A 24,972-nucleotide genomic window follows, 5' to 3' on the forward strand; every position below is an offset into this window, starting at 1 on the left:
CATTTTCTTAACCTCATATCTCGGTCACCCCAGCGTGAGTTTTTTATGCAATTTTTTTAAGGCACGCTGCCTGCTTTTATTTATAGGCTGTTTTTTAACTTGTCTATTTCAAATTATTTTCTTACAAGTTTTATTTTCTAAGAACAGTTTGAATTGAGGTGTGTTCTGCCTCATTAATTCACATAAAAGTAAGCCATTTGACTTTTGCGGACAATATATTTTTTGGCCATTATAAACTTTCCCAAACACTTCCCCATTGTTTCCGCAGATCAAGTATGCAGACATTTGCGCATCTCCAGTTAGAACAGGACCTGCACAAAGTTTTTCACATTTTCCGGGCTGGTGCCCACTTCCACTTCATTGTTGTTTTCATTACTACATGATAATAACTTTGGACATGCATGAGGTTCAATCAAAGTAAGTGCCTTATTATGTTATAATTGTTTCTGTATGTCTTTATGTCGTTTCTACTGTAGCTCACTGTATGGAGCATAATATATTTGTCTGTATTCCTTATAACCGCGGACACGCAAGGTAACGTTACTCATTTCATAACCTTTATGGTGTTACACTCAATCGTGCTTATGTAGCTAGCTACATTCTTCTATTAGATCTGTAAAACAATGCTAACTGCATCAGAGAAGTATTAGCTTGTTGTCTTTTGAAGCTACCCTGTCCTTAGGACCATGGTTTGTTTTCATTTGGCCTGTTTAGCATAGCTCTGTTCTGCCCTGCCCCCTTGTGGAGCACAACAGTTACTGTTTCTTACTGTTATATAACTCATGTGTGATTTTGTCAATGAAAATTATTATTTTTATAGCAGTGTTATGTCACTTCTTTGTAATATTGTATTATTGTTATATCCTGATGTTTTATTCTACTGACTATTAATTACTCTTTATTCTGTACTTTCAGAAACCACAAACATTATTTGCCAATATCATAACTGGAGCTGGACATCTTTGGAGCTGAAGAATGAGGACAGCTTTTGTATGCTAACGTACACTCCTTAACAGTTGTACTGGATGAAAACAAAGCAAGAAAACACATAGGCCTATATGTATTTTATTGAAGCATTGGTTGAACAAAAACAACTTGTTTTACTAGAGGAAAAAAAACTGCAAGAAAAGACTGATAACTTATGAATATGTATAACCCATGTTTCATATTCCGTAATTGCTGCAGATGTGCTCAATAGTGCTTGGTCAGTTAGGATCACCACTTCATTTTAAGAATGTGAAATGTCAGAATAATAGTGGAGAGAATGATTTCAGCTTTTATTTCTTTCATCACATTCCCAGTAAGTCATAAGTTTACATACACTCAATTAGTATTTGGTAGCATTGCCTTTAAATTGTTTAACTTGGGTCAAACGTTTCGGGTAGCCTTCCACAAGCTTCCCACAATAAGTTGGGTGAATTTTGGCCCATTCCTCTTGACAGAGGTGGTGTAACGGAGCCAGGTTTGTAGGCCTCCTTGCCCTCCTTACACCAGCTCTGAAGTTTAGAAACACTTCAAACTCAGTATGTGTCATGATGTTTTGATAAACGTGTAATTCTCTCTCGGACAAGGTGGGGTTTATCAATATATTCACCTCAATTTACTTAAAAAAATGTGAAATGCTAATTAGGAACAGAGAAGACCTCAGCAAGACTACAATTTCCTGCAGGAAGCTTCTGCCTTTCATCTCTAGCTGACAAAGTTACCGTTCACCAGCGTGATTAAAGACCTTTGCCCAATCCCTGATGAATCCATGTGCTGTATTGAAATGAATTGAATAGTGTTGGAACTTCTTCCATCCCCTTTCTGTCTTAGCTAGCCACTGACTACACTTTAGCTAGTCAGTTAGCAGAGCAGTAGTTCAATTGAATTTTTTTCTTATCACTTAAGTTTAGATAATTGTTTGTACAGTATGTCTACTTTGATATCTATTTCAGACTTTATGGCATTTTTCAAGGATGAGCATTAAAAGGGGAGAAGACCACTATAAGTCTGGCCATGTGGAGAAGTGCAGCTATAGGGGCAATTCACCAGTTTGGTCAAGGCCAGCATGAGGTTTAAAGTTTGTCCTGTGTCGGTGAGTATAGCTATTAAGTTAAGTTTGAGCATCTTAGCAATACAATGGGATCTATACTGCTGTCAACATTCTACAGGGAAAGGGCCACTTAATCAATTATATAATCAGGAACTAGATTACCCCAATTATTTTTTGAATTTTACCCTGTTTTCTCCCCAATTTCGTGGTATCCAATTGTTTAGTAGCTACTATCTTGTCTCATCGCTACAACTCCTGTACGGAGAGACAAAGGTTGAAAGTCATGCATCCTCCAATACACTAGCGCACACGCCTGAACTCCTTGGCCTGAGTGTCAAGTGTCTGGAGAAACCTGGCAGCATCAGGCTATGAGGATGTTTTTCAGCGGCAGTGACTGGGAGACAAGTCAGGATCGAGGCAAAGATGAACGGAGCAAAGTACAGAGATCCTTGATGAAAACCTGCTCCAGAGCGTTCAGGACCTCAGACTGGGTCGAAGGTTCACCTACCAACAGGACAACGAACCTAAGCACACAGCCAAGACAACGCAGGGGTGCCTTCGGGACAAGTCTCTGAATGTCCTTGAGTGACCCAGCCAGAACCTGGACTTGAACCAAACTTCAAACTTCTCTGGAGAGACCTGAAACTAGTTGTGCAGCAACGCTCCCCATCCAACCTGACGGAGCTTGAGAGGATCTGCAGAGAAGAATGGGAGAAACTCCCCGAATACAGGTGTGCCAAGCTTGTAGAGTCATACCCAAGAAGACTCAAGGCTGTAGTCGCTGCCAAAGGTGCTTCCACAAAGTACTGAATAAAGGGTCTGAATACTTATGTGATAGTTCAGGTTTTATTTTAAATTAGCAAACATTTCTAAAACCCTGTTTTGCTTTATCATTAGGGAGTATTGTTTGTAGATTGAGTGGGAAAAAAAACTATTTTCATTTTAGAATAAGGCTGTAATGTAACAAAATGTGGAAAAAGTCAAGGGGACTGAATACTTTCAGAAGGCACTGTACATGTAGGTGTGGGGTACAGAGATGAGGTAGTCATTCAAAAATCATATTACACAATATTGTTAGTCCCTACAACTTATTATGTAACTTGTTACCCACATTTTTACCCCTGAGCGTATTTAGGCTTGCCATAACAAAGGGGTTGAATACTAATTGACTCAAGACATTTCAGCTTTTCATTTTTAAATAATTAGTAAAAACATAATTCCACTTTGACATTTTATGGGGTATTGTGTATAAGCCAGTGACACAAAATCGCAATTTTATCCATTTTAAATGCAGGCTGTAACACAACAAAATGTGAAAATAATCAAGGTGTGTGAATACTTTCTGAAAGCACTAACAGCAACATTCACACGAAAAGACACAAATACTATACAAGATTTACAACAAACATTTCACAAGAATTTCATGTTATTTAAAAGTAATGAAAATTCTGCTTCAAGGGACACTATTAGGTACTAAACATAGTAACCATGAGGTTTAAGCAGGATGAACAAGTGCCCATATGTAACAGCCATCAACATTGTGCAAAAGCCATTCATGGTAACCTACACTCTTTAAAAAATGTACTCGCGAGAGGCAACATCTCTTTCAAACAGCAGCCACCAAAAGTAAAGTCGATATATAAACCAATCAGCATCACTCAAACCTGGTTGGATCCACAATGTTTATTGCTTTGTTTCCGCAGACTGCTAAGTAAACAAAATAGTGCCTTAACTTTGTCAAACGATGTCTCCAGAAATTTCACAAGGGCCGATTGATTGTACAGAGACTATCACTTCTCAATGGAAAATGTTTTCTGTATTGTGGCGATAATCTCGAGTGCAAGATGAATCACGTTTTCTTCAATAAAGGGTACTTTATCAAATAGGGATGCACAATATATCGGTGAACATATCGGAATCTGCTGATATTAGCTAAAAATGGCAACATCGGTATCGGCCAATGTCTAGTTTAACGCCCCGATGTACAAAACCGGTGTCAAAGCTGACGTGCATACCTATAGAACGTGGATACATGACGTAATAACATCACGCAACATTCCTAAACTAGCCCACAATGTCTGCAGTGTGGATTGAGCAGTCATTTGAAAGAGTAACAAAATTTCAGCGAGACAACTCAAAGGCGAAATCCATTACAGCCAAGATAATGGAATTCATTGCCCTTGACAATCAACTGTTCTCTGTCGTGGGTGATGTTGGCTTTCGCCGACTGGTCGAGCACCGGTACACACTACCAAGTGTGTTATTTTTTAGATGTTGCCCTACCGGAGTTACGCAGTAATAGCGTCACTGCTATTAGCTTCACGACATACATACTATGGAACGCCGTTTGGGTCTTTGCATGTCAAAAAAGATACAGTAGCACTGTCAAAGTTGTACAAAAAAGTCTGCAAACAAGCAAACACCAGCCACGAACAATGTGTTTACAATACCATGTTGGTAATAAAGCATAATTTGTTCGACCGCAACTTCTGGGGTAGCTAGCTTCAGCTTGGTACCTAGCTAGCACCAACACAACCAGCCTGAAGACAATGACCAGTAGAACCTGCAGTCATTTTCATTATTCTTAGCAATGATTTAGGAGTCCTTGTTAGTATTAGCTAGGTTGCCACTTGTTGTTCGCCTATTGAAATTGAACTTCAGTTCGTGAAAATAAATAGCAATTGCCCTGTTGCTCAAAGCTAACGTTATAAGCAGCCAGCTAGCTTCATTTGGCTAGTGAGGCTAGCGTTGTGAAGCTAGCCACATTAAGGATTAGGCAATATAGTGGAACTTGCAGTTTGCCTTCAAACTAAAAATTATGTAATTGACAGTAATGCAAATTAATACAAATTGTAGAATTATGCCATACTTTTATTTTGAAGGCTAACCGCAAAGTCCACTATTGTGGTCCGACCACCATTAATCAAATAAGAGCTGTTTTATAAATTAGGGTTATTTTCGATGATGACACCTTGCTATAGCAGATGTCGTGTTATTTGACACGTCAAATAGAGTTATTTATATTTATTTATTTTTTAATCAATTTTATAATATGGCTGTAACGTATATTTTTGGGGAAAAAGTCAAGGGGTCTGAATACTTTCCGAAGGCACTTTATCTGTTAGACCCATCCGTCAAGCAGTGATTTTCAAACACAGATTCAACCACAAAGACCAGGGACTCGGACCGCGCAGGGCCAATTGTGGGTCGCCCAATCACAGCCTGGATTTGAGCCAGGGACTGTAGTGACGCCTCTAGCACTGAGATGCAGTGCCTTAGACCACTGCGTCCGTGTGTGTGTGTTAACTATTTAACTGTACTAGAATGCTTAAAAGGCTGCTAAAACTGTAAGTATCGGTCATATTAGTGCATATGAAAACAAAATAACATCAAACAAAATGGAGTGATGGTAATTCAACATCCTTTGTCGAAATATAGATTGATAAGATTAGAGGGAAATGTTTGCTGCTGTTTAATGATCGTTTATAATTGCTGTCATTCCCACTCTCTTGACTATAACAGTCCTCCCATGAAATTTAACAGTGTTTTCATGAAAGCTGAAGAGCTTCATTAACACTCTAATGTCGTTAACAAGTTAAGACTGCAAAAACTGAAAACAGCAATCAACTTACAGGTTAGTGTCAATGCAGTATCAAGACATTTTTGTGCGGCCTTGATACCCTTTCAGTGATAAAGCATTGTGGATGTAGGCCTACCACAACTTTGATTTGACTGTCTATTGCATTTGTACATTTTGGTTCTTTCCATACTCCTTCAGAATTATTATATTCCTCTCTATTCCGGAGCACATCCACATCCACCTTCCGTTGAATGATTTGATGTCCCAAAAAACCCAAACCCATTGTTGTCGCATAAAGGTGTATTGAGATCGCAACGTTGTATCTCCCATTATGGCATCTGTGAATGCACGGGCAGCGCAATTGAGACTGATACTAAGCTAGTCAATAAAGATGAAATTGCATTGATGCAAAATTAATCAGGTGATCCAATGATCATCACAGAAGGTGAGTAATGCCATACATTATTGTCACTGTCTAGATATGGAATAGATTTCAGTATCTGGGAGTCCAGTGTCTCAATGGAGTGTATCTGACCTCTTCAGGCTGTGGCTAAAATGAATGGGGAGGAGCTGGATGGAAGACGGGTCAGTGTGGGCCGCCCAGAAGAAAGGAGAGCGCCAGACAGAGCCGATACACAAGTTTGAGCAGATGAAGCAGGACGATCACTGGGATGATGAGCGTCTTCGCAAGGAGTTTTCCCCGTTTTGGAACGATCACGAGTGCAATGGTGATGATGACAGAGGGTGGCCGCAGCAAGGGCTTCGGCTTTGTCTCAACGGAGGGGTGCGTATATCTGGTGATGCAGCCCCTCATTACCTAAATGATCCCATAACATTTACAGTCTGTAGTTGGAAAAATGCATTAGTGATATAACTGGCTATAATCACATCTTTAATCGTGAATATCTAGTCCTCAGCATTGTACAAGTAACGTTACAGGTGCCCAGGCAGTGTACAGAACCCATTGTATCATATGATTGCCCTGCCATAGGCCCCCCTGCAGCAGCCTGCTGTCCATGTCCAATGGCCAGGAGCCTCTGATGGCCTCCATGCTGGCAACTGCTTGTCCTCAGGAACAGAAGCAGATGCTTGGTGAGTTTGGCATCCTTCTGTTCAGTTCACTTTATTAGCCTCATATTGGAATTTTGCAATCCTCCAGTGTAAAGTACTTTGTGATGGTTTGTTTTGTTCCCCATTTCCCGAGGTGAGCATCTCTCACCCAGATCACGCTCCTCAGTCTGGCTGGGAAGATGACAGGCATACTTCTGGAGTTAGACAACTACGAGCTGCTCCACATGAGTCCCCAGAGATCTGCATTCCAAGGTGGGTGAGGCGGTGGCTGTGTACCAAGCCCGCTAAAGAGGCCATACAGATAGCTGTCCCCATCTCAACTTGAAACTTCCTTTACTGAAGAAAAAAGTAGAAGATAATTCAATTGAAAGACCTCAAACTCAATATAGAGGTCTAATGAGACAGTTTTTTGTTTAATGACTGTCCTATCTTGATGGGCATTAATTGGGGCTGACCCCGGTCGAACTTATGTCTGTCAAATCGCTCTGCAAAATTACAATATTGTGAAGGACACTCAATTGATTGCCAATAGTACATTTTTTAGGCCACTGTAAAGTTATTACATTATGTATTGATTACCTATTTAAATAATGGTAAATAATTTGAAGCAAGGTCATAGAGAAATGTGTTACTTGTTTAATATATTTACTGTTGCAAGAAAAAGGCCTTTATATCAACAAACAGTTCAGTGGAAATGTGAATATGTAAGACTAATCACTCTTTCAACGGATTTTTGAAGACGTCGATTCGTTCTGCAGTTGATGCAAACCATACAACAGATCAATGTGTAAATAAACTGTTCTAACATTTTTGGTATTCGATTTATAACCCTTCATTTTGCCTATCTTAACACTTGACATTGCGCTCATAATGCCCCCAATTGTATATCAATTGATACAATATCAAAATGTAAAAATTATCATGTTGAAGATGATCTTATTAGCAGAATTTGGCAAGGCAGGCTAAGGTTAATCATGAAAGAAATAAAATACCATAGCCTCTAGTACACCCTGCTGGCTGTTTCATAGCATCACAGCACCACAGTCAAGTGCACCATTATAGGGGTTGTCTTATCGTTAAAAGGGATACTTCGGGATTTTGGCAATGAGGCCATTTATCTACTTCCCCTGAGTCACATGAACTTGTGAATAAAAACTGCATGTCTCTGTGCCCAGTATGAAGGAAGTTAGAGGTAGTTTTGCGAGCCAATGCTAAGTAGTGTTGCATCCCTGAAGTGTCCCTTTAACCAGACTGCTAACCTTATGCCTAACCCTAGCCTTAAATTAAGACCAAAAAGCTCATTTTTGTTTTCATACATTTTTACAATATAGCCAATTTTGACTTTGAAGCTTAGCCATCTAGTGGGAACCACTTGTAGGTCATTGATACGAGTCCATTGCATAAACTGGTATAAAACATTTGTACCCAAGACTTGAGGCTTATCATCTGCCCGGTACAGTGAAGAGCACACTTCTCCAGCGTGCCAGCGGCCATCGAAGGTGAGCTTTTGCCCACTGAAGTCAGTTACATCGCCGAACTACAGTCAGGTCAAGTCTGACTGCAGTCGAGAACGCAGATAAGCTTCCCTGAGATGGTTTCTGACAGTTTGTGCAGAAATGGTTAGGTTGTGCAAACCCACAGTTTCATCAGATGTCCGAGTGGCTGGTCTCAGATGATCTCGTAGGTGAACAAGCCGGATGTGGAGGTCCTGGACTGGCGTGGTTACATGTGGTCTGCGGTTGTGAGGCCGGTTGTACGTCCTGCCAAATTATTGAAAATGACGTTGGTTGCAGCTTATGGTAAAGAAATTAACATTAAATTCTCTAGCAACACCTCTGGTGGACATTCCTGCAGTCAGCATGTCAATTGCAGGCTCCCTCAAAACTTGAGACATCTGTGGCATTGTGCATTTTAGAGTGGCTTTTTATTGTCTCCAGCAAAAGGTGTGCTGTTTAATCAGCTTCTTGATATGCTGTTTAATAAGCTTATTTTATTTTCATTTTTTTTACCCCTTTAACTCCCCAATTTCGTGTTATCGAATTGTTGTAGTAGCTACTATCTTGTCTCATCGCTACAACTCCCGTACGGGCTCGGGAGAGACGAAGGTTGAAAGTCATGCGTCCTCCGATTCACAACCCAACCTAGCCGCACTGCTTCTTAACACAGCGCGCATCCAACCCGGAAGCCAGCCGCACCAATGTGCCGGAGGAAACACTGTGTACCTGGCAACCTTGGTTAGCGCGCACTGCGCCCGGCCCGCCACAGGAGTCGCTGGTGCGCGATGAGACAAGGACATCCCTACCAACAAAGCCCTCCCTAACCCGGACGACGCTAGGCCAATTGAAGCTCATTAAGCCATACAACAGAACACAGGTGAAACTAATAAGACAAACAGACAAACGAAAAAGGGATCGTGGCGGCTAGTAGGACGGTGACGACGACCGCCGAGCACCCCCCGAACAGGCAGGGGAGCCAACTTCACTCTCCTTCTGTCATGGTTCCACCTGTCACCAGAGAGTGGCAGAGACAGTCCTAGAGACTCATTATGATTTCCCTTTTAAAAGAGGTGTGTTTTCTGTTGTCCTTTGCTGAATCTTGAATTATGTGCCGTGTGCATTTGTCTCCTGAGTGAGTTTTCGACACTTGGTGTTTGTTGTTTTCCCAGTTACTGTGATCCTTCCATTACCGTTTCTCAGTAAAGTATTGTGCTTATCCTTAACCGCCCATTCCTTGTCTGGTCTCTTCTCTTGCACCTGGGTCCAACCTCACCATGTCACACATTATTGGTCAAATAGCCCTTACACAGTCTGGAGGTGTGTTGCGTCATTGTCCTGTTGAAAAACAAATGATAGTCCCACTAAGCGCAAACCAGATGGGATGGCGTATATCGCTGCAGAATGCTGTGGTAGCCATGCTGGTTAAGTGTGCTTTGAATTCTAAATTAATCCCTGACAGTGTCACCAGCAAAGCACCATCACACCTCCTCCTCCATGCTTCACGGTGGAAACTACACATGCGAAGATTATCAGTTCACCTACTCTGCATCCCACAAAGACACGGCAGTTGAAAACAAAAATCTCAAATTTGGACTCATCAGACCAAAGGACAGATTTCCACCAGTCTAATGTCCATTGCTTGTGTTTCTTGGCCCAAGCAAGTCTCTTCTTATTATTGTTGTCCTTTAGTAGTGGTTTCTTTGAAGCAATTTGACCATGAAGGCCTGATTCACGCAGTCCCCTCTGAACAGTTGATGTTGAGATGTCTGTTACTTGAACTCTGTAAAGCATGTATTTGTGCACCGGTGCAAAAACAGAAATAACTCATTTACATAAGTATTCAGACCCTTTGCTATGAGACTCGAAATTGAGCTCAGGTGCATCTAGTTTCTTTTGATCATCCTTGAGATGTTTCTACAACTTGATTAGAGTCTGTGGTAAATTCAATTGATTGGACATGATTTGGAAAGGTCTGCATAAGGTCCCACAGTTGACAGTGCATTTCAGAGCAAAAACCAAGCCATGAGGTCGAAAGAATTGTCTGTGGAGCCCCAAGAAGGGAATGTCTGCAGCATTGAAGGTCTCCAAGAACGCAATGGCCTCCATCATTCTTAAATGGAAAAAGTTTGGAACCACCAAGACTCTTCTTAGAGCTGGCCACCCGGCCAAACTGACGAAACCACTATTCTCAGAGGCGACCTGGAACATTTCACAGTCCGCATAATCAAAACAATCTTGAAGCATAAATTTAGATTGGTCAGACGAACGTTGAACAGAAGGGCCTTGGTCAGGGACGTGACCAAGGACCCAATGGTCACTCTGACAGAGCTCCAGAGTTCCTCTGTGGAAATGGGAGAACCTTCCAGAAGGACAACCATATCTGCAGCACTCCACCAATCAGGCTTTTATGGTAGAATGGCCAGACAGAAGCCACTCCTCAGTAAAAGGCATATGACAGCCCGCTTGAAGTTTGCCAAAAGGCACCTAAAGGACTCTGACTATGAGAAACAAGATTCTCTGGTCTGATGAAACCAAGATTGAACTCTTTGGCCTGAATGCCAAGCGTCACGTCTGGATGAGACCTGGCACCATCCCTACGGTGAAGCATGGTGGTGGCAGCATCATGCTGTGGGGATGTTTTTCAGCGGCTGGGAGACTTAGTCAGGATCGAGGGAAAAGTGAACGGAGCAAAGTACAGAGAGAGCCTTGATGAAAACCTGCTCAACAGCGCTCAGGACCTCAGACTGGGTTGAAGATTCACCTACCAACAGGACAACAACCCTAAGCACACAGCCAAGACAACGCAGGAGTGGCTTAGGGACAAGTCTCTGAATGTCCTTCAGTGGCCCAGCCAGAGCCCGGACTTGAACCCGATCAAACATCTCTGGAGAGACCTGAAAAAAGCTGTGTAGTGATGCTTCCCATCCAACCTGACAGAGCTTGAGAGGATCTGCAGAGAAGAATGGGAGAAACTCCCCAAATACAGGTATGCCAAGCTTGTAGTGTCATACCCAAGAAGGCGTGAGGCTGCAATCACTGCCAAAGGTGCTTTAACAAAGTTCTGAGTAAAGAGTCTGAATACTTACGTTAATGCAATATTTCAGTTTTAAAATGTTAATAAATTAGCAACAAACAAAAAAAGTCCTGTTTTTGCTTTGTCATTATGGGGTATTGTGTGTAGATTGGTAAGGGGGAAAAAACTATTTAATCAATTTTAGAATAAGGTTGTAACGTAACAAAATGTGGAAAAAGTCAAGGGGTCTGAATACTTTCCGAATGCACTGTATACACACAAAAAAATAAACGCAACATATAAAACTATAAAAAATGGATTGATCCTTGAGAGCAGCGGGGTCCCACGTTGGCGGTTTGGTGTTGGATAAGTTCTAATCATCACAGTAGGAACAACATCCTCTATGCACTTCCTGATGAACCCAGTCACCGAGTCAGTGTATATGTCGATACTATTCTCAGAGGCGACCTGGAACATTTCACAGTCCGCATGATCAAAACAATTTTGAAGCATAGATTTCGATTGGTCAGACGAATGTTGAACAGTCCTTAACAGGGGTACTTCCTGCATAAGTTTCTGCCTGTAGGTGGGGAAGAGTGGCTTTGATTTACCGAAAGAAGGGTGGGGGAGGGCTTTGTAGCCATCCCGGAAGGGAGACTAGCACAGAGAGAGCCTTGATCCAGAGTGTTCGTTGCGTGTGTAGCACTAGAGTGTAGCACAGGAGATTATATAATTTCGGTAGTGATTTCCTCACATTTTTTTCCCCTTTATTAATATCTTCATCGACTTGATTGGTTGGACAACATTTACATGTATATATTATTCACATAATCTTCTCTCGGATCAACTCTTTAGTGATTTGGATGGGAGGCCCCCAAACAGTAAACTCTCCTTCCAGACTCACATTAAGCATCTCCAATCCAGAATTAAATCTAGAATCGGCTTCCTATTTCGCAACAAAGCATCCTTCACTTATGGTGCCAAACATACCCTCGTAAAACTGACTATCCTACCGATCCTTGAAATCGGCGATGTCATTTACAAATTAGCCTCCAACACTCTACTCAGAAAATTGGATGCAGTCTATCACAGTGCCATCCGTTTTGTATATACTACCCACCACTGCGACCTGTATGCTCTCGTTGGCTGGCCCTCGCTTCATATTCATTGCCAAACCCACTGGCTCCAGGTCATCTATAAGTCTTTGCTAGGTAAAGCCCCGCCTTATCTCAGCTCACTGGTCACCATAGCAGCACCCACCCCGTAGCATGCGCTTTGGCCGCCTTTCCTTCCAGTTCTCTGCTGCCAATGACTGGAACGAATTTCAAAAATCACTAAAGCTGGAGACTCATATCTCTCTCACAAACTTTACGCATCAGTTGTCAGAGCAGCTTACCGATCATTGCACCTGTACATAGCCCATCCAACTATCTCATCCCCATATTGTTTTCTTGCTCCTTTGCATCCCAGTATCTCTACTTGCACATTCATCTTCTGCACATCTATCACTCCTGTGTTAATTGCTAAATTGTAATTACTTCGCCACTACGGCCTATTTATTACCTTACCTCCCTAATCTTACCTTATTTGCAAACACTGTATATAGATTTTTTCAATTGTGTTATTGACTGTACGTTTGTTTATTCCATGTGTAACTCTGTGTTGTTGTTTGTGTCGCACTGCTTTGCTTTATCTTGGCCAGTTCGCAGTTGTGGTTAAATAAAGGTGAAATAAAAAAAAGTTAAACCAATAAAATGTAAATAATATACAATCATTTGAACTCTGAGGTACGAGTTTCCGACATGATGTAAACGCAGCAAATTTCCCACATGATATGAATGCAGCATAACATCTGACTGTCAACTGTCTCTTGGAGACGGTAACCACAGATTATCTATTGTATTGACCAGATACTCCACACAGTGAAAATAAATGTCTTCAAAAATGGAATTCGGGAGGAGGCAAGATCAGGTGGGAGGGACCATCATAGCCAATATTCTGTGTGGACAACAGGCACAACGGTTTCCTAGTTATCACAGCCACAAAGTCAAAATTGGCTATCGAAAAATGAATGACAACAACGTGCTTTTGGGTTTTTAATGTAAAAGTTAGGATAAGGTTAGCAGTGTAGGTTAAGGTTCGTGTTAGGTTTAAAATCATATTTTAGAAGGGAGATTGTAGAAATGGGCGGGATTTATGACTTTGTGTTCGTGGTAAGTGACGATCAGGCACAAGTCTGATACAAAGTGTTTTTTTCTCAGTTGCCTCGTAGCTACCTTAATCGTTACGAAACTTTATATCAAGTATGCCACACGTAGCAAATAAGACATACATTTTTTTATTGCAAAATGTGACACTACTATTGACCTCCAAACAAAAACTACTCGCTTGGTGAGCCAAAAAAACGAACGATTTTGGGCCCAGTTATCCCTCTTGTGTAGGCCGTCATTGTAAATAAGAATTTGTTCTTAACTGACTTGTCTAGTTAAACAAAGGTTAAAAGACATGTTTGGCTTCGCCCTCTTACTGCAGTAACTATGGTGACCACTTACGTCATTCTATGGTGGTTCCCGTAGTCTTTATGACGTTAACGACCCTGTACAACGCTCTGAAAACCCCGGAGTGCTGTTACCATAGATACTGGCGGGGGAGGGTGGGGTTTAGAGGAAACGGAAGTGGAAGTGTCAGCGCAGGCGGAAGTGGTACTGCCCTGAATATCCCGAGCAGCGAACCGAGGACAGCTTGATACTCCCATCGTTCAGAGAAAAAAAGCAAGATTCAAAATACATTCTAAATGTAAGTTTACTTGCATAAAGTCGATTCTAGTATTATTTCAAGGGTAAGGTAGAGCATTTTGGCACCATAATGACCCAACAATGGCTCAAATCGCTATCTATGGCGGAAGGTGCCTATTGTGGTTTGGGGCTGGGTACAATGACTTAGGCCGAGACGTGTGATTGAATGGCGAACTAGAGCTCACAAACTAGCCAGGATTTAGATTATTGTAAGCCAATAGGGGAGATCTGCCATTGAATATATGAATCAAAAATAGTTCCATAATGAAATGTGTATAGAGACTGAAAAACACATTTTGCCAGGCTAACGTTCACATCCTGGTCGTCGTGAAATCAAGATATCTTACCAGCGCTAGCAAGCTAATGCTAACTTGACGCTATCTCCAGCAAATTTTACAAGTGACTGGACTGCAATACACAGGCCTTTGCGATTCGTGAACAATGAAATAAAACTGGTGCTTATAACGAATTAAAATGACATTTAGTAAATCCAACTCATTGGTAGCATTCAATTACGCTAGCTAACGTTACTTGGTTTGCTAACGGTATCACTCCATCTTAAAATTCCGCAAGGGAATGCGACAGAGGGCGTAGCTAGCCAACTACCAACATCTTCAATGGACAGGAATATAGCACGCTAGCTAGCGCCTTAGCAATGAGGTTGCCTACGGATCTTATAGGGCAATGCTGCAGTATTTCCGCAATGGACGTTCCATTGTTAAATCCGTGATTAAAGAATAGCAGGTTGTCATGTTATCTGTTTTAATAGCGATAATAACTAATACAGTGGCAATTAAGACGTTTGGCCTTGGTATTTTAGGATACCATACTGTCATAGTATTCCAGGCATTGTAAATAAACTTAACGCAGGTGACAAATCAGAGTCAAAATTGACTTAGCGGCCATAATAAGCGTGTAGTTAACATGGCCATAATAATACATTGGTTAAACAATAGTTCCTATTAATTATATGGGTAAAACAATATAGCTAAGATTAGAGGTCGACCGGTTATGATTTTTCAACGCAGATACCGATACCAATTATTGGAGGACCAAAAAAAGCTGATGCTGATTAATCGGACTATTTATTTATTTGTAATAATGATAATTACAACAATACTGAATGAAAACTTATTTTAACATAATATAATACATCAATAAAATAAATTTAACCTCAAATAAATAATGAAACGTGTTCAATTTGGTTTAAATAATGCAAAAACAAAGTGTTGGAGAGGAAAGTGAAAGTGCAATATGTGCCATGTAAGAAAGCTAACGTTTAAGTTCCTTGCTCAGAACATGAGAACATATGAAAGCTGGTGGTTCCTTTTAACATGAGTCTTCAATATTCCAATGTAAGAAGTTTTAGGTTGTAGTTATTATAGGAATTATAGGACTATTTCTCTCTATACCGTTTGTATTTCATTAACCTTTGACTATTGGATGTTCTTATAGGCACTTTAGTATTGCCAGTGTAACAGTATAGCTTCCGCCCCTCTCCTCGCCCCTACCTGGGCTCGAACCAGGAACACAACGACAACAGCCACCCTCGAAGCAGTGTTACTCATGCAGAGCAAGGGGAATAACTACTCCAAGTCTCAGAGCGAGTGACGTTTGAAACACTATTTTTTTTTATTTTTTTTTTATTTTACCTTTATTTAACCAGGCAAGTCAGTTAAGAACAAATTCTTATTTTCAATGACGGCCTGGGAACAGTGGGTTAACTGCCTGTTCAGGGGCAGAACGACAGATTTGTACCTTGTCAGCTCGGGGGTTTGAACTCACAACCTTCCGGTTACTAGTCCAACGCTCTAACCACTAGGCTACCCTGCCGCCCCCGCTAACTAGCTAGCCATTTCACATCGGTTACACCTGCTGAATCTTGGGTGTTGATAGGCTTGAAGTCATAAACAGTGCAATGCTTGAAGCACAGCAAAGGGCTGCTGGCAAAATGCACGAAAGTGCTGTTTGAATGGATACTTACGAGCCTGCTGCTGCCTACCGCTCAGTCAGACTGCTCACACAGAAATACGAGCCTTAGGTCATTAACATGGTCGAATCTGTTAACTATCATCTCGAAAACAAGACGTTTATTCTTTCAGCGAAATACGGAACCATTCCGTATTTTATCTAACGGGTGGCATCCATAAGTCTAAATATTCCTGTTACATTGCACAACCTTCAATGTTATGTCATAATTACGTCAAATTCTGGCAAATTAGGTGGCCCAAACTGTTGCATATACACTGACTCTGCCTGCAATGAACGCAAGAGAAGTGACACAATTTCACCTGGTTAATATTGTCTGCTAACCTGGATTTCTTTTAGCTAAATTTGCAGGTTTCAAAATATATACTTCTGTGTATTGATTTTAAGAAAGGCATTGATGTTTATGGTTAGGTACACATTGGAGCAACGATACGCACCGCATCGATTATGTGCAACGCAGGACACGCTAGATAAACTAGTAATATCATCAACCATGTGTAGTTAACTAGTGATTATGATTGATCGTTTTTTATAAGATCAGTTTAATGCTAGCTAGCAACTTACCTTGGCTTCTACTGCATTCGCGTAACAGGCAGGCTCCTCGTGGCGTGCAATGTAATCAGGTGGTTAGAGCGTTGGACTAGTCAACTGTAAGGTTGCAAGATTGAATCCCCCGAGCTGACAAGGTAAAAATCTGTCGTTCTGCCCCTGAACGAGGCAGTTAACCCACTGTTCCTTGGCCGTCATTGAAAATAAGAATGTTCTTAACTGACTTGCCTAGTTAAATAAAGGTGAACCAAAAAAAACGGCCAAATCGGTGTCCAAAACCACCGATTTCCAATTGTTATGAACATTTGAAAATCGGTCGACCTCTTGAGATCAGTCGACCTTTAGCTAAGATCCCCTGCGGCGTTTTCACTGAGTACTGGGACCATTTCATGTTATTTTCTATTGGTGTCTAGGGAATTAGAAACATTCCTTGCTCTAGGTGTAAGTCTAGAGCTGTGTTTCACCTGAAATTTAAATGAAGTGATAAGGTTCATTTCCTATAATGGTTATTTGTTACAGGGTTTCCCAAATTCCTCCTTGGGGACACATGTAGGTTTTTGTTCTAGCACTACACCGCTGATTCAAATAATCAAAGCTTAATGATGAGTTGGTTATTTTAATCAGTTGTGTAGTGCTGGGGCAAAAACCTACATGTGCACACGGGGACTGAGTTTGGAAAACCCTTGTTTTAAAGATGGTCTTCAGATTATGGCCTAAAACTGCCTAGATCCCCAATGGGACTTGATCGACAGTTGAAAGAGTTTAGCATCTGCAAGATACATTTACGATTTCGTCAGCCTTTTTCACAAACACACTGCTAGGGCCTAATAATGTCTTAGCATATGAGGCTGCATGGATGTGTATACTTGCCTACGAGTGGGTTATGCCTACAACGTTTTTATAATAATAATCTAGCCGTCCTTGTCACGTGTAAATGGCAGGGCATAACATTTACATTTTGGTACACCAGCGACTGTGACAGGTAGATTTTTAAAAATCTACCAGCCTCTCAGATTTTTTTACTGGCCAACATGTTTTTTCACACAAATTTCACCAAGAAAACACAAACGAACAGATGAGCATGCTTTGTAAGAAGCAATGTGGGTTATTGTTTTTCATTTTTTGTGATGTGTTCTTTAACCAAAATATCACAGACTAGACAATAAATGGGTGAGGTTACCGTGGTAGTGCGACTCAAGTCATGTTTGTGCCTGTGAGATTGTCTTGACTAGTAGAAGAAGCGTTGTCTTTTCTTCCCTAGCATTTAAAGCTCAAACATAGAAAAACAACCTAGCATGTGAACAAAACAATGTAAATAGCCAAGAAACACAAGGACAAAGTCTCACTTCAGTAGATGTTTGTTTTAGACCTACTTTTATGCCTGTGTGCAGCACTTCTAAAAAAATAAATGAATCTTTCACTGTTCTTCACGTGCGCGCAGCCCCTAGCCAGGCAGTGTTGCAGAGCGAGGTGGAATAGGCTATATAGGATTTGTAGTTTTTTGACTTTGTGCAATTAATTTACCAGCTATGAAACAAAACGGCAGAAATATTTTGAAAACAGCTACTGCAGATAAGTGTGATTGATCATACTTGACTATTTCTATTCACAAATGCGAGTGAAATACTCGCACTGTGGAGCCCTGACCACCCGCCAACGTGGCTGGTGAAATAGACATTTAACCCGCCAACGCCAAAATCTACCCGCATTTGGCAGGTAGCGGGGTGTTTATTTTAGGCCCTGGTAAATTGGCTGGTCAGGCTAGGTTCACCAAGTGTCCAGTAGAGGGCGCAGCTACTCCAAGAATTCACTGAAGTGAAACCTGGCTTAAAAAACGAATGAAGCCGATGTAGTAAAATACACACAATCTGATCATGCTTTCCTGCAACACAAGCTATTGACTGACTGGCCTTAGCCTATAGCCTAACAATAGAGCTCTCTTCATTGTCACGGATGTGTTTTTAGCTTGGCTAGCGTATCGTATCCAAAAATGGTGTTGATATAGCCTAGCCTACTATAGGTTGAACGTTGCACGCATTCACACCATATGGTGTCCTCCTTGCTATAACCTATTGCATATGGAACTTTAGTGTAGCCTAAACTTCAAGTATTTATTAGACCTACACTAATTGTAGTTATATTGTGAATTGAAGAGCAGGCAACACTTAGTAAATTAATAATATGAAAGGAGCATCTTGGAGTCACTCAGACCAAAACACAGGCTATATGATAGGCGTAGTACGGAAATGTTCATCACTACAATGAGTATACCGGAAATTAAGTAGATGTGTACACTTAATTATACAAGGTTTTATATGCATTTCGAATTCTCTACTTCGTCACATTTGCACTATGTCACTCGAGGACCAGCAGTGGAGGCTTTCCTCCTTAAAAATAATCTTATATTTGACAACACACAATGTCTCAATACAAAGTTATATAATGTGCCTTTTTTTTGTGAAAGTACATGGGTGTGTGTTAAATGGATGAGCAAAAACATGTAATTTGGTCATGTATACTCCCGGTCAAAAGTTTGGACACACCTACTCATTCAAGGGTTTTTCTTATATTTTTACTATTTTCTACATTGTAGAATAATAGTGAAAACATCAGAACTATGAAATCAGAACTACTCACTCCTGAGTGGTATCTGAAAGGTTTTTCATGTTGACATATGATGTTCTGATTGTATTAATCTGTTTTAATACATAGCCTATTGAATAATCAGTAATTAGGCCAAATATTAGTACATACTCTGTTAGGGGAGGGCCTCATGTCTGATATATAGACAACCCGATAGCATGTCCAGAGAGTTGTTCCGGGGTTGATGTCAATTTCATTTTAATTCAATCGGGAAGTAAACTGAAATTAAAAAGCATTGAAAGGCAAGTTTATTCAAGTTTATTTAATTGTCAATTGACCGAATTGACGATGTTTTCTCAATTTTCAATGTTGCTTGCTTTTGACTATGACCACAACTCTGTGCCCTTTCGCAGCCTCGACATGGACAAGAACGACCTGGTACAGAAGGCTAAGCTGGCCGAGCAGGCCGAGCGCTATGACGACATGGCGGCGGCCATGAAGGCGGTGACGGAGCAGGGCGGCGAGCTCTCCAACGAGGAGCGCAACCTGCTGTCGGTGGCCTACAAGAACGTGGTGGGGGCGCGCCGCTCCTCCTGGCGCGTCATCTCCAGCATCGAGCAGAAGACCGAGGGCAACGAGAAGAAGCAGCAGATGGCACGCGAGTACCGCGAGAAGATTGAGGCCGAGCTGCAGGACATCTGCAAGGACGTGCTGGTGAGAGAGCGCGGCCGCTTGCTACTCCATATGGGCCCCCCTCGCTCTTAAATGAAGTGTCCCGTGATGTTATAGGGATGGGTGTAACACTGGGGCTTTATTTAAGTTAATTTATAGTCCGGTTCATTTAGAGTCCAGACAATTTGGGAATGCCCTATACTCAACAGGCATTTTTCATTAGGCATTCTGATTGTGAGTTGGAATGGATTTGATGCCAAAGACAGGTTACAAAGCATAATATATTTTGGATGAATCTTTTGTTTGGTCCTGTGTTGAAAGGGCGGACTTGAGTTGACTGACACCCAACCAACCCCTCTTTTTTTCTGTTTTAGGCACTCCTCGACAATTACCTCATCGCCAATGCGACTCAGGCAGAAAGCAAGGTGTTCTACCTTAAAATGAAAGGGGACTACTACAGATATCTGTCTGAGGTGGCGTCTGGAGAATCAAAGAAGAGTAAGTTGATCATCTCTGTTCAATGGGGAAGCTTCTGAGTCACCCATATTTGTTAATCAGCCACTTTTCTTCAACCTCTGATTTTCATGGAAATAAGCAAAACCTCCAATTTGATGTCCTCATAGTACATGTATTTATTTTATTTAACCTTTATTCAACTAAGCAAGTCATTTGAGAACAAATTCATATTTACAATTACGGTGGGTGTCCCTTGTTCAGGGACAGAACGACAGATTTTTACCTTGTCAGCTCGGGGATTCGATCTAACAACCTTTCGTTTACTGGCTCAACGCTCTCCATTATACAGGAGATGGGCTGTGAAATGAAACATGAATTCACTTCAACAAAAGCATGATACCGTTAATTAATTGGACCTCTTCTCCCTCTCTGTCACAGCCACAGTGGAGAACTCCCAGCAGGCCTACCAGGAGGCATTTGACATCAGCAAGAAGGACATGCAGCCGACACACCCCATCAGGCTGGGGCTCGCTCTCAACTTTTCTGTCTTCTACTATGAGATCCTCAACTCCCCCGAGCAGGCCTGCAGTTTGGCGAAGGCGGTGGGGCACCGCTATACACTATCTCTCGCACAAACACACGTTCCTCCATCACACAGCAGCGCCTGTGTGATCAGCATGAGTCTGGCCTAACCGAATCAATACAGAACACAAACACGCCCCTCCTGCTCAGCTACACTATAGATACAAAAGTATGTGGACACCCCTTCAAATGAGTGGATTCTGCTATTTCATCCACACCAGTTGCTGACAGATGTATAAAATTGAGCATACAGCCATGCAATCCCCATAGACAAACATTGGCAGTAGAATGGCCTTACTGAAGAGCTTAGTATCTTTCAACGTGGCACCGTCATAGGATGCAACCTTTCCAACAAGTCAGTTTGTCAAATTTCTGCCCTAGAGCTGCCCCGGTCAACTGCAAGTGCTGTTATTGTGAAGTGGAAACTTCTAGGAGCAACAGTGGCTCAGCCGCGAAGTGGTAGGACAAAGAAGCACACAGAATGGGACCGCTGAAGCGCGTAGAGGGTAAAAATTGTCTGTCCTCGGTTGCAACACTCACTACTGAGTTCCAAACTGCCTCTGGAAGCAACATCAGCAAAATAACTGTTCGCCAGGAGCTTCATGAAATGGGTTTCCATGGCTGAGCAGCCACACACAAGCCTAAGATCACCATGCACAATGCCAAGCGTTGGCTGGAGTGGTGTAAAGCTCGACACCGTTGGACTATGGAGCAGTGAAAACGTGTTCTCTGCAGTGAGGAATCACGCGTCACCATCTGGCAGTCTGACGGACAAACCTGGCGTTGGCGGATGCCAGGAAAACGCTACCTGCCCAAATGAATAGTGCCAACTGTGAAGTTTGGTGGAGGTGGAATAATGGTCTAGGGTTGTTTTTCATGGTTCGGGCTAAGCCCCTTAGTTCCAGTGAAGGAAAATCTTAATGCTACAGCATACATGGACATTCTAGACGATTCTGTGCTTCCAATGTTGTGGCAACAGTTTGGGGAAGGCCCTTTCCTTGTTTCAGCATAAAGCCCCCGTGAACAAATCGAGGTCCATACAGAAATGGTTTGTCGAGATCGGTGTTGAAGAACTTGCACAGAGCCCTGACCTCAACCTCACCGAACACCTTGAGCCCGGCCTAATTGCCCAACATCAGTGCACGACCTCACTAATGCTCAGCGACGTTCCAACATCTAGCCTTCCTAGAAGAGTGGAGGCTGTTTTGGCAGCAAGGGGGGGAGCAACTCCATATTAATGCCAATGATTTTGAAATTAGATGTTCAATGACCAGGTATCCACATACTTTTGGTCATGTAGTGTACGTGACAGAAACCTGCTCTTTAACACCGGTGCTCGTGCTGTTGGCATTTGCCAGATATTGAATCAAAAATAGACTTTAATGGATGGTGCTTTGTCATCTGGTATGCCAAGATTTGTTAGTTGGTAAGCCCTTTTTAGTGGTAATACATTTAAAATATGTTTGAGGCATTGTAGGTTTTTGTATTCTGGGTCTTTCAGAAAATATTTTTTACGCCCTTCCATATACCTGTTTACCCTCTAGGCTTTCGACGAAGCAATCGCCGAGCTTGACACCTTGAACGAGGACTCTTACAAAGACAGCACCCTGATCATGCAGCTACTAAGGGACAACCTCACTGTAAGTGCTTACTGCCAATACACGCCTTGTCGATGTAATGCCATTCAAATGCATAATAGTTTGATACTCTTGGAACTGAAAACCTCAAGTGTCTGAATCCAATGAACTCAATGGTTGGATTTGTTTTTCTCCCCCTCTGCAGCTGTGGACATCAGAAAACCAGGGTGATGAGGGGGATGCCGGTGAAGGGGAGAACTAAAGGCGTTGCACATCACTGTTAATCCACCCACACCCTTTCTCTTCTCTTACACATATACAGCCCGTACATTCCCGCTCCATCCAGCCTCTTCCTTTCTGTATGACGAACAGCATGAATTGTACCTGACCTACCAGTTGTGCCCTTTCTCCGATATGCTCAAAGGCAACAGGGTAACACTCAGTTGTTAACAAGCCGAGTCTTGTTTTGTGAGGAGAGAAAACAATTATAAAATTGCCCAGTTGAGTGGCATGGCCATTCTCTCCTCCACCTCCCTTCCTTTTGATTCCCTCCAAACATTTAAAAAAATATGTGTTCTTTCACCTAGCAAGTTTATGCATTTATAGTATCCATTTTTTTGCTTTCCTAGTGTACTTGCGATTTGCTGGTTTGACTCAGAAAATGTATTAAACTGTCGGTTTTATTTTCAACAAACACTGTGATGCTTAGTTATTCTCCACATAATCACATTCTGGATGATAAAATTTAGGACTGTATGGTTTGAGTAGCAGTGCAATTCTGCTGTGACCTCATACAGAATGGTATAACGGGCTCTATTGTGACACTGACTAACATGCGTATTGCTGTGTATTGTTTGTTTATTTTGCATATGGAATTAAAATGAATAAAAGGGACCCTACTGTAGGTTTTGCCATTCCACATCTGTCCAGTTAAAAACAAGAAAAAATATAACATTCCATCAGAACCTAACATTAAGACAATATACCTTTCTTGAACAAACCTGGACCATTCTCCTGAACAGCTGTCATCAAGGTGCTGTTTGAAATCAGTACAATGATCCTGGTTTGTTCTTAAATGTTACTTTTTGCTTTGTGTAATAATGACTCACTCTTTGGCTCAACTGTAAATTGTAAACGTTTGCGGTAAATATAAATCTGTCCTAAATGTAAATGTTAACCTGCTTGCAAAGAAACACCTTAAAGCCGTTTGCGTTGAACTTTGACGTCTTGGTTATTCAAGCCTATCTTGATAGCCTTATGCTGACAGTACAAAACTGACCAGTTTCCTTCATGAAATGATATCTAAGCGAATGTATGCTTTTGCCCACGACGAGTGTGTAAGCAAGTCCCCTAATGTAAGTTGTGTAAGGAGGTTGTCTATCATAGTCAGAGATGGCATTGATGCTTTTGTTTTGTGTATCTCCAGAGGAGACCATATAATAGTGGAATGCGGTCAGTGGACGGGTTAGATTCTGGAGTAGTGCAAGGACCCTTAAGAGGTAGCTGAATTCACTCAGTGTCACAATACCTTGTCATCATCATAACATTCCACTTAGGTGTCGAATTGATCTGTCTCAGTCGGTCTTGCTGAAGACCATGTTTCATGCACTGAAGAAAAATCTCCCCTTTTAGCTGAGCAAATGGCAGTTATTCTACGCTTGATATATATAAAAAATAAATGCAGTAGTGAATGTGGAACCGAGCCTGTCTGTATATCTGGTATCTCCAATTGCTTTATTTTTACTGACCGGTATTCTGCCTAAAGTTTGCTTCTGTGACGGTTTTATTGCTTAGTGCGCACGTGGTTGTGACATTTTAGACTAGCATTAAAAAAAATACAAACAAACAAAAAAAACTGGTTATTGACGTAAAACAAAATTTGTGTATGTCTTTTAAAACAGTTCTAGTTTCACCTTACATGTTATCAGGAAATGTAAAAGACAATTTAAAGTGAAATAAAAGTTTTATCAGTTCCAAATGTTCCTGTTTTGTTTTTATACCCACTGGTTTGTGTCTCTGACGGAGTTGCTGCCTAAAACACCAGTTGAAAACCCTCAAATTTAATGTCCAACTAAAATGTTATTTAATGTCCAATTAAAACATTGGCTACTTATTTGACAGAAATTGCATTCCACCTCAGAAAGAAGGCTTAATCTTTTCCTCGGGCGTCCTATTTTTATTTGTTCATGTCTACTAAAGGGCTCTTGAATATTTTAAACTGACCACTGGTATGACATTTATTTTTACTTCTCTAAATAGGTTGGTAACGAGTTTATAATAGCAATAAGGCACCTCAGGGGTTTGTGGTATATGGGCGAAATACCACGGTCACACCTCCTCGGGCATTATTGCTTAAATATACTATTACACACACCATAAAAATTGAAATGAAGCATCAGGGCATTACACTATATATACAAAAGTATTTGAACACCCCTTGAAATGAGTGGATTCGGCTAGCTTAGCCACACCCTTTGGTGACAGGTGTATAAAATCGACCACAGTCATGCAATCTCCATACACAAACATTGGCAGTAGAATGGCCTTACTGAAGAGCTCAGTGACTTTGAACGT

At 41.5% G+C, this 24,972-nt stretch overlaps 1 protein-coding gene and 1 long non-coding RNA gene across 2 annotated transcripts; both read left to right on the top strand.

Annotated features, from left to right (window-relative positions):
- Nucleotides 1-264: 264 nt before the first annotated feature.
- Nucleotides 265-2,990, top strand: LOC139369707 (uncharacterized). Its single transcript, XR_011627059.1, has 3 exons — nucleotides 265-417; nucleotides 916-990; nucleotides 2,421-2,990. It is a non-coding gene; the product is annotated as an uncharacterized lncRNA (long non-coding RNA).
- Nucleotides 2,991-13,830: 10,840 nt separating this feature from the next.
- Nucleotides 13,831-24,376, top strand: LOC139370698 (14-3-3 protein beta/alpha-1-like). Its single transcript, XM_071110336.1, has 6 exons — nucleotides 13,831-13,991; nucleotides 19,525-19,825; nucleotides 20,158-20,281; nucleotides 20,678-20,841; nucleotides 22,366-22,461; nucleotides 22,604-24,376. The coding sequence occupies exons 2-6, from the start codon at nucleotides 19,532-19,534 to the stop codon at nucleotides 22,658-22,660; spliced, it is 735 nt and encodes a 244-aa protein (XP_070966437.1). The 5' UTR covers nucleotides 13,831-13,991; nucleotides 19,525-19,531; the 3' UTR covers nucleotides 22,661-24,376.
- Nucleotides 24,377-24,972: the final 596 nt, after the last annotated feature.

This window comes from Oncorhynchus clarkii, chromosome 17, assembly GCF_045791955.1.
Source record: "Oncorhynchus clarkii lewisi isolate Uvic-CL-2024 chromosome 17, UVic_Ocla_1.0, whole genome shotgun sequence".
Classification (NCBI taxonomy): domain Eukaryota; kingdom Metazoa; phylum Chordata; class Actinopteri; order Salmoniformes; family Salmonidae; genus Oncorhynchus; species Oncorhynchus clarkii.

Bases quoted from the DNA above. Each gene is read 5' to 3' on its own strand.
- LOC139370698 (XM_071110336.1), top strand. From the start codon at position 19,532: ATGGACAAGAACGACCTGGTACAGAAGGCTAAGCTGGCCGAGCAGGCC. The intron at 19,826-20,157 runs GTGAGAGAGCGC...TTTCTGTTTTAG, and splicing joins ACATCTGCAAGGACGTGCTG to GCACTCCTCGACAATTACCT. The intron at 22,462-22,603 runs GTAAGTGCTTAC...CCCCCTCTGCAG, and splicing joins TACTAAGGGACAACCTCACT to CTGTGGACATCAGAAAACCA.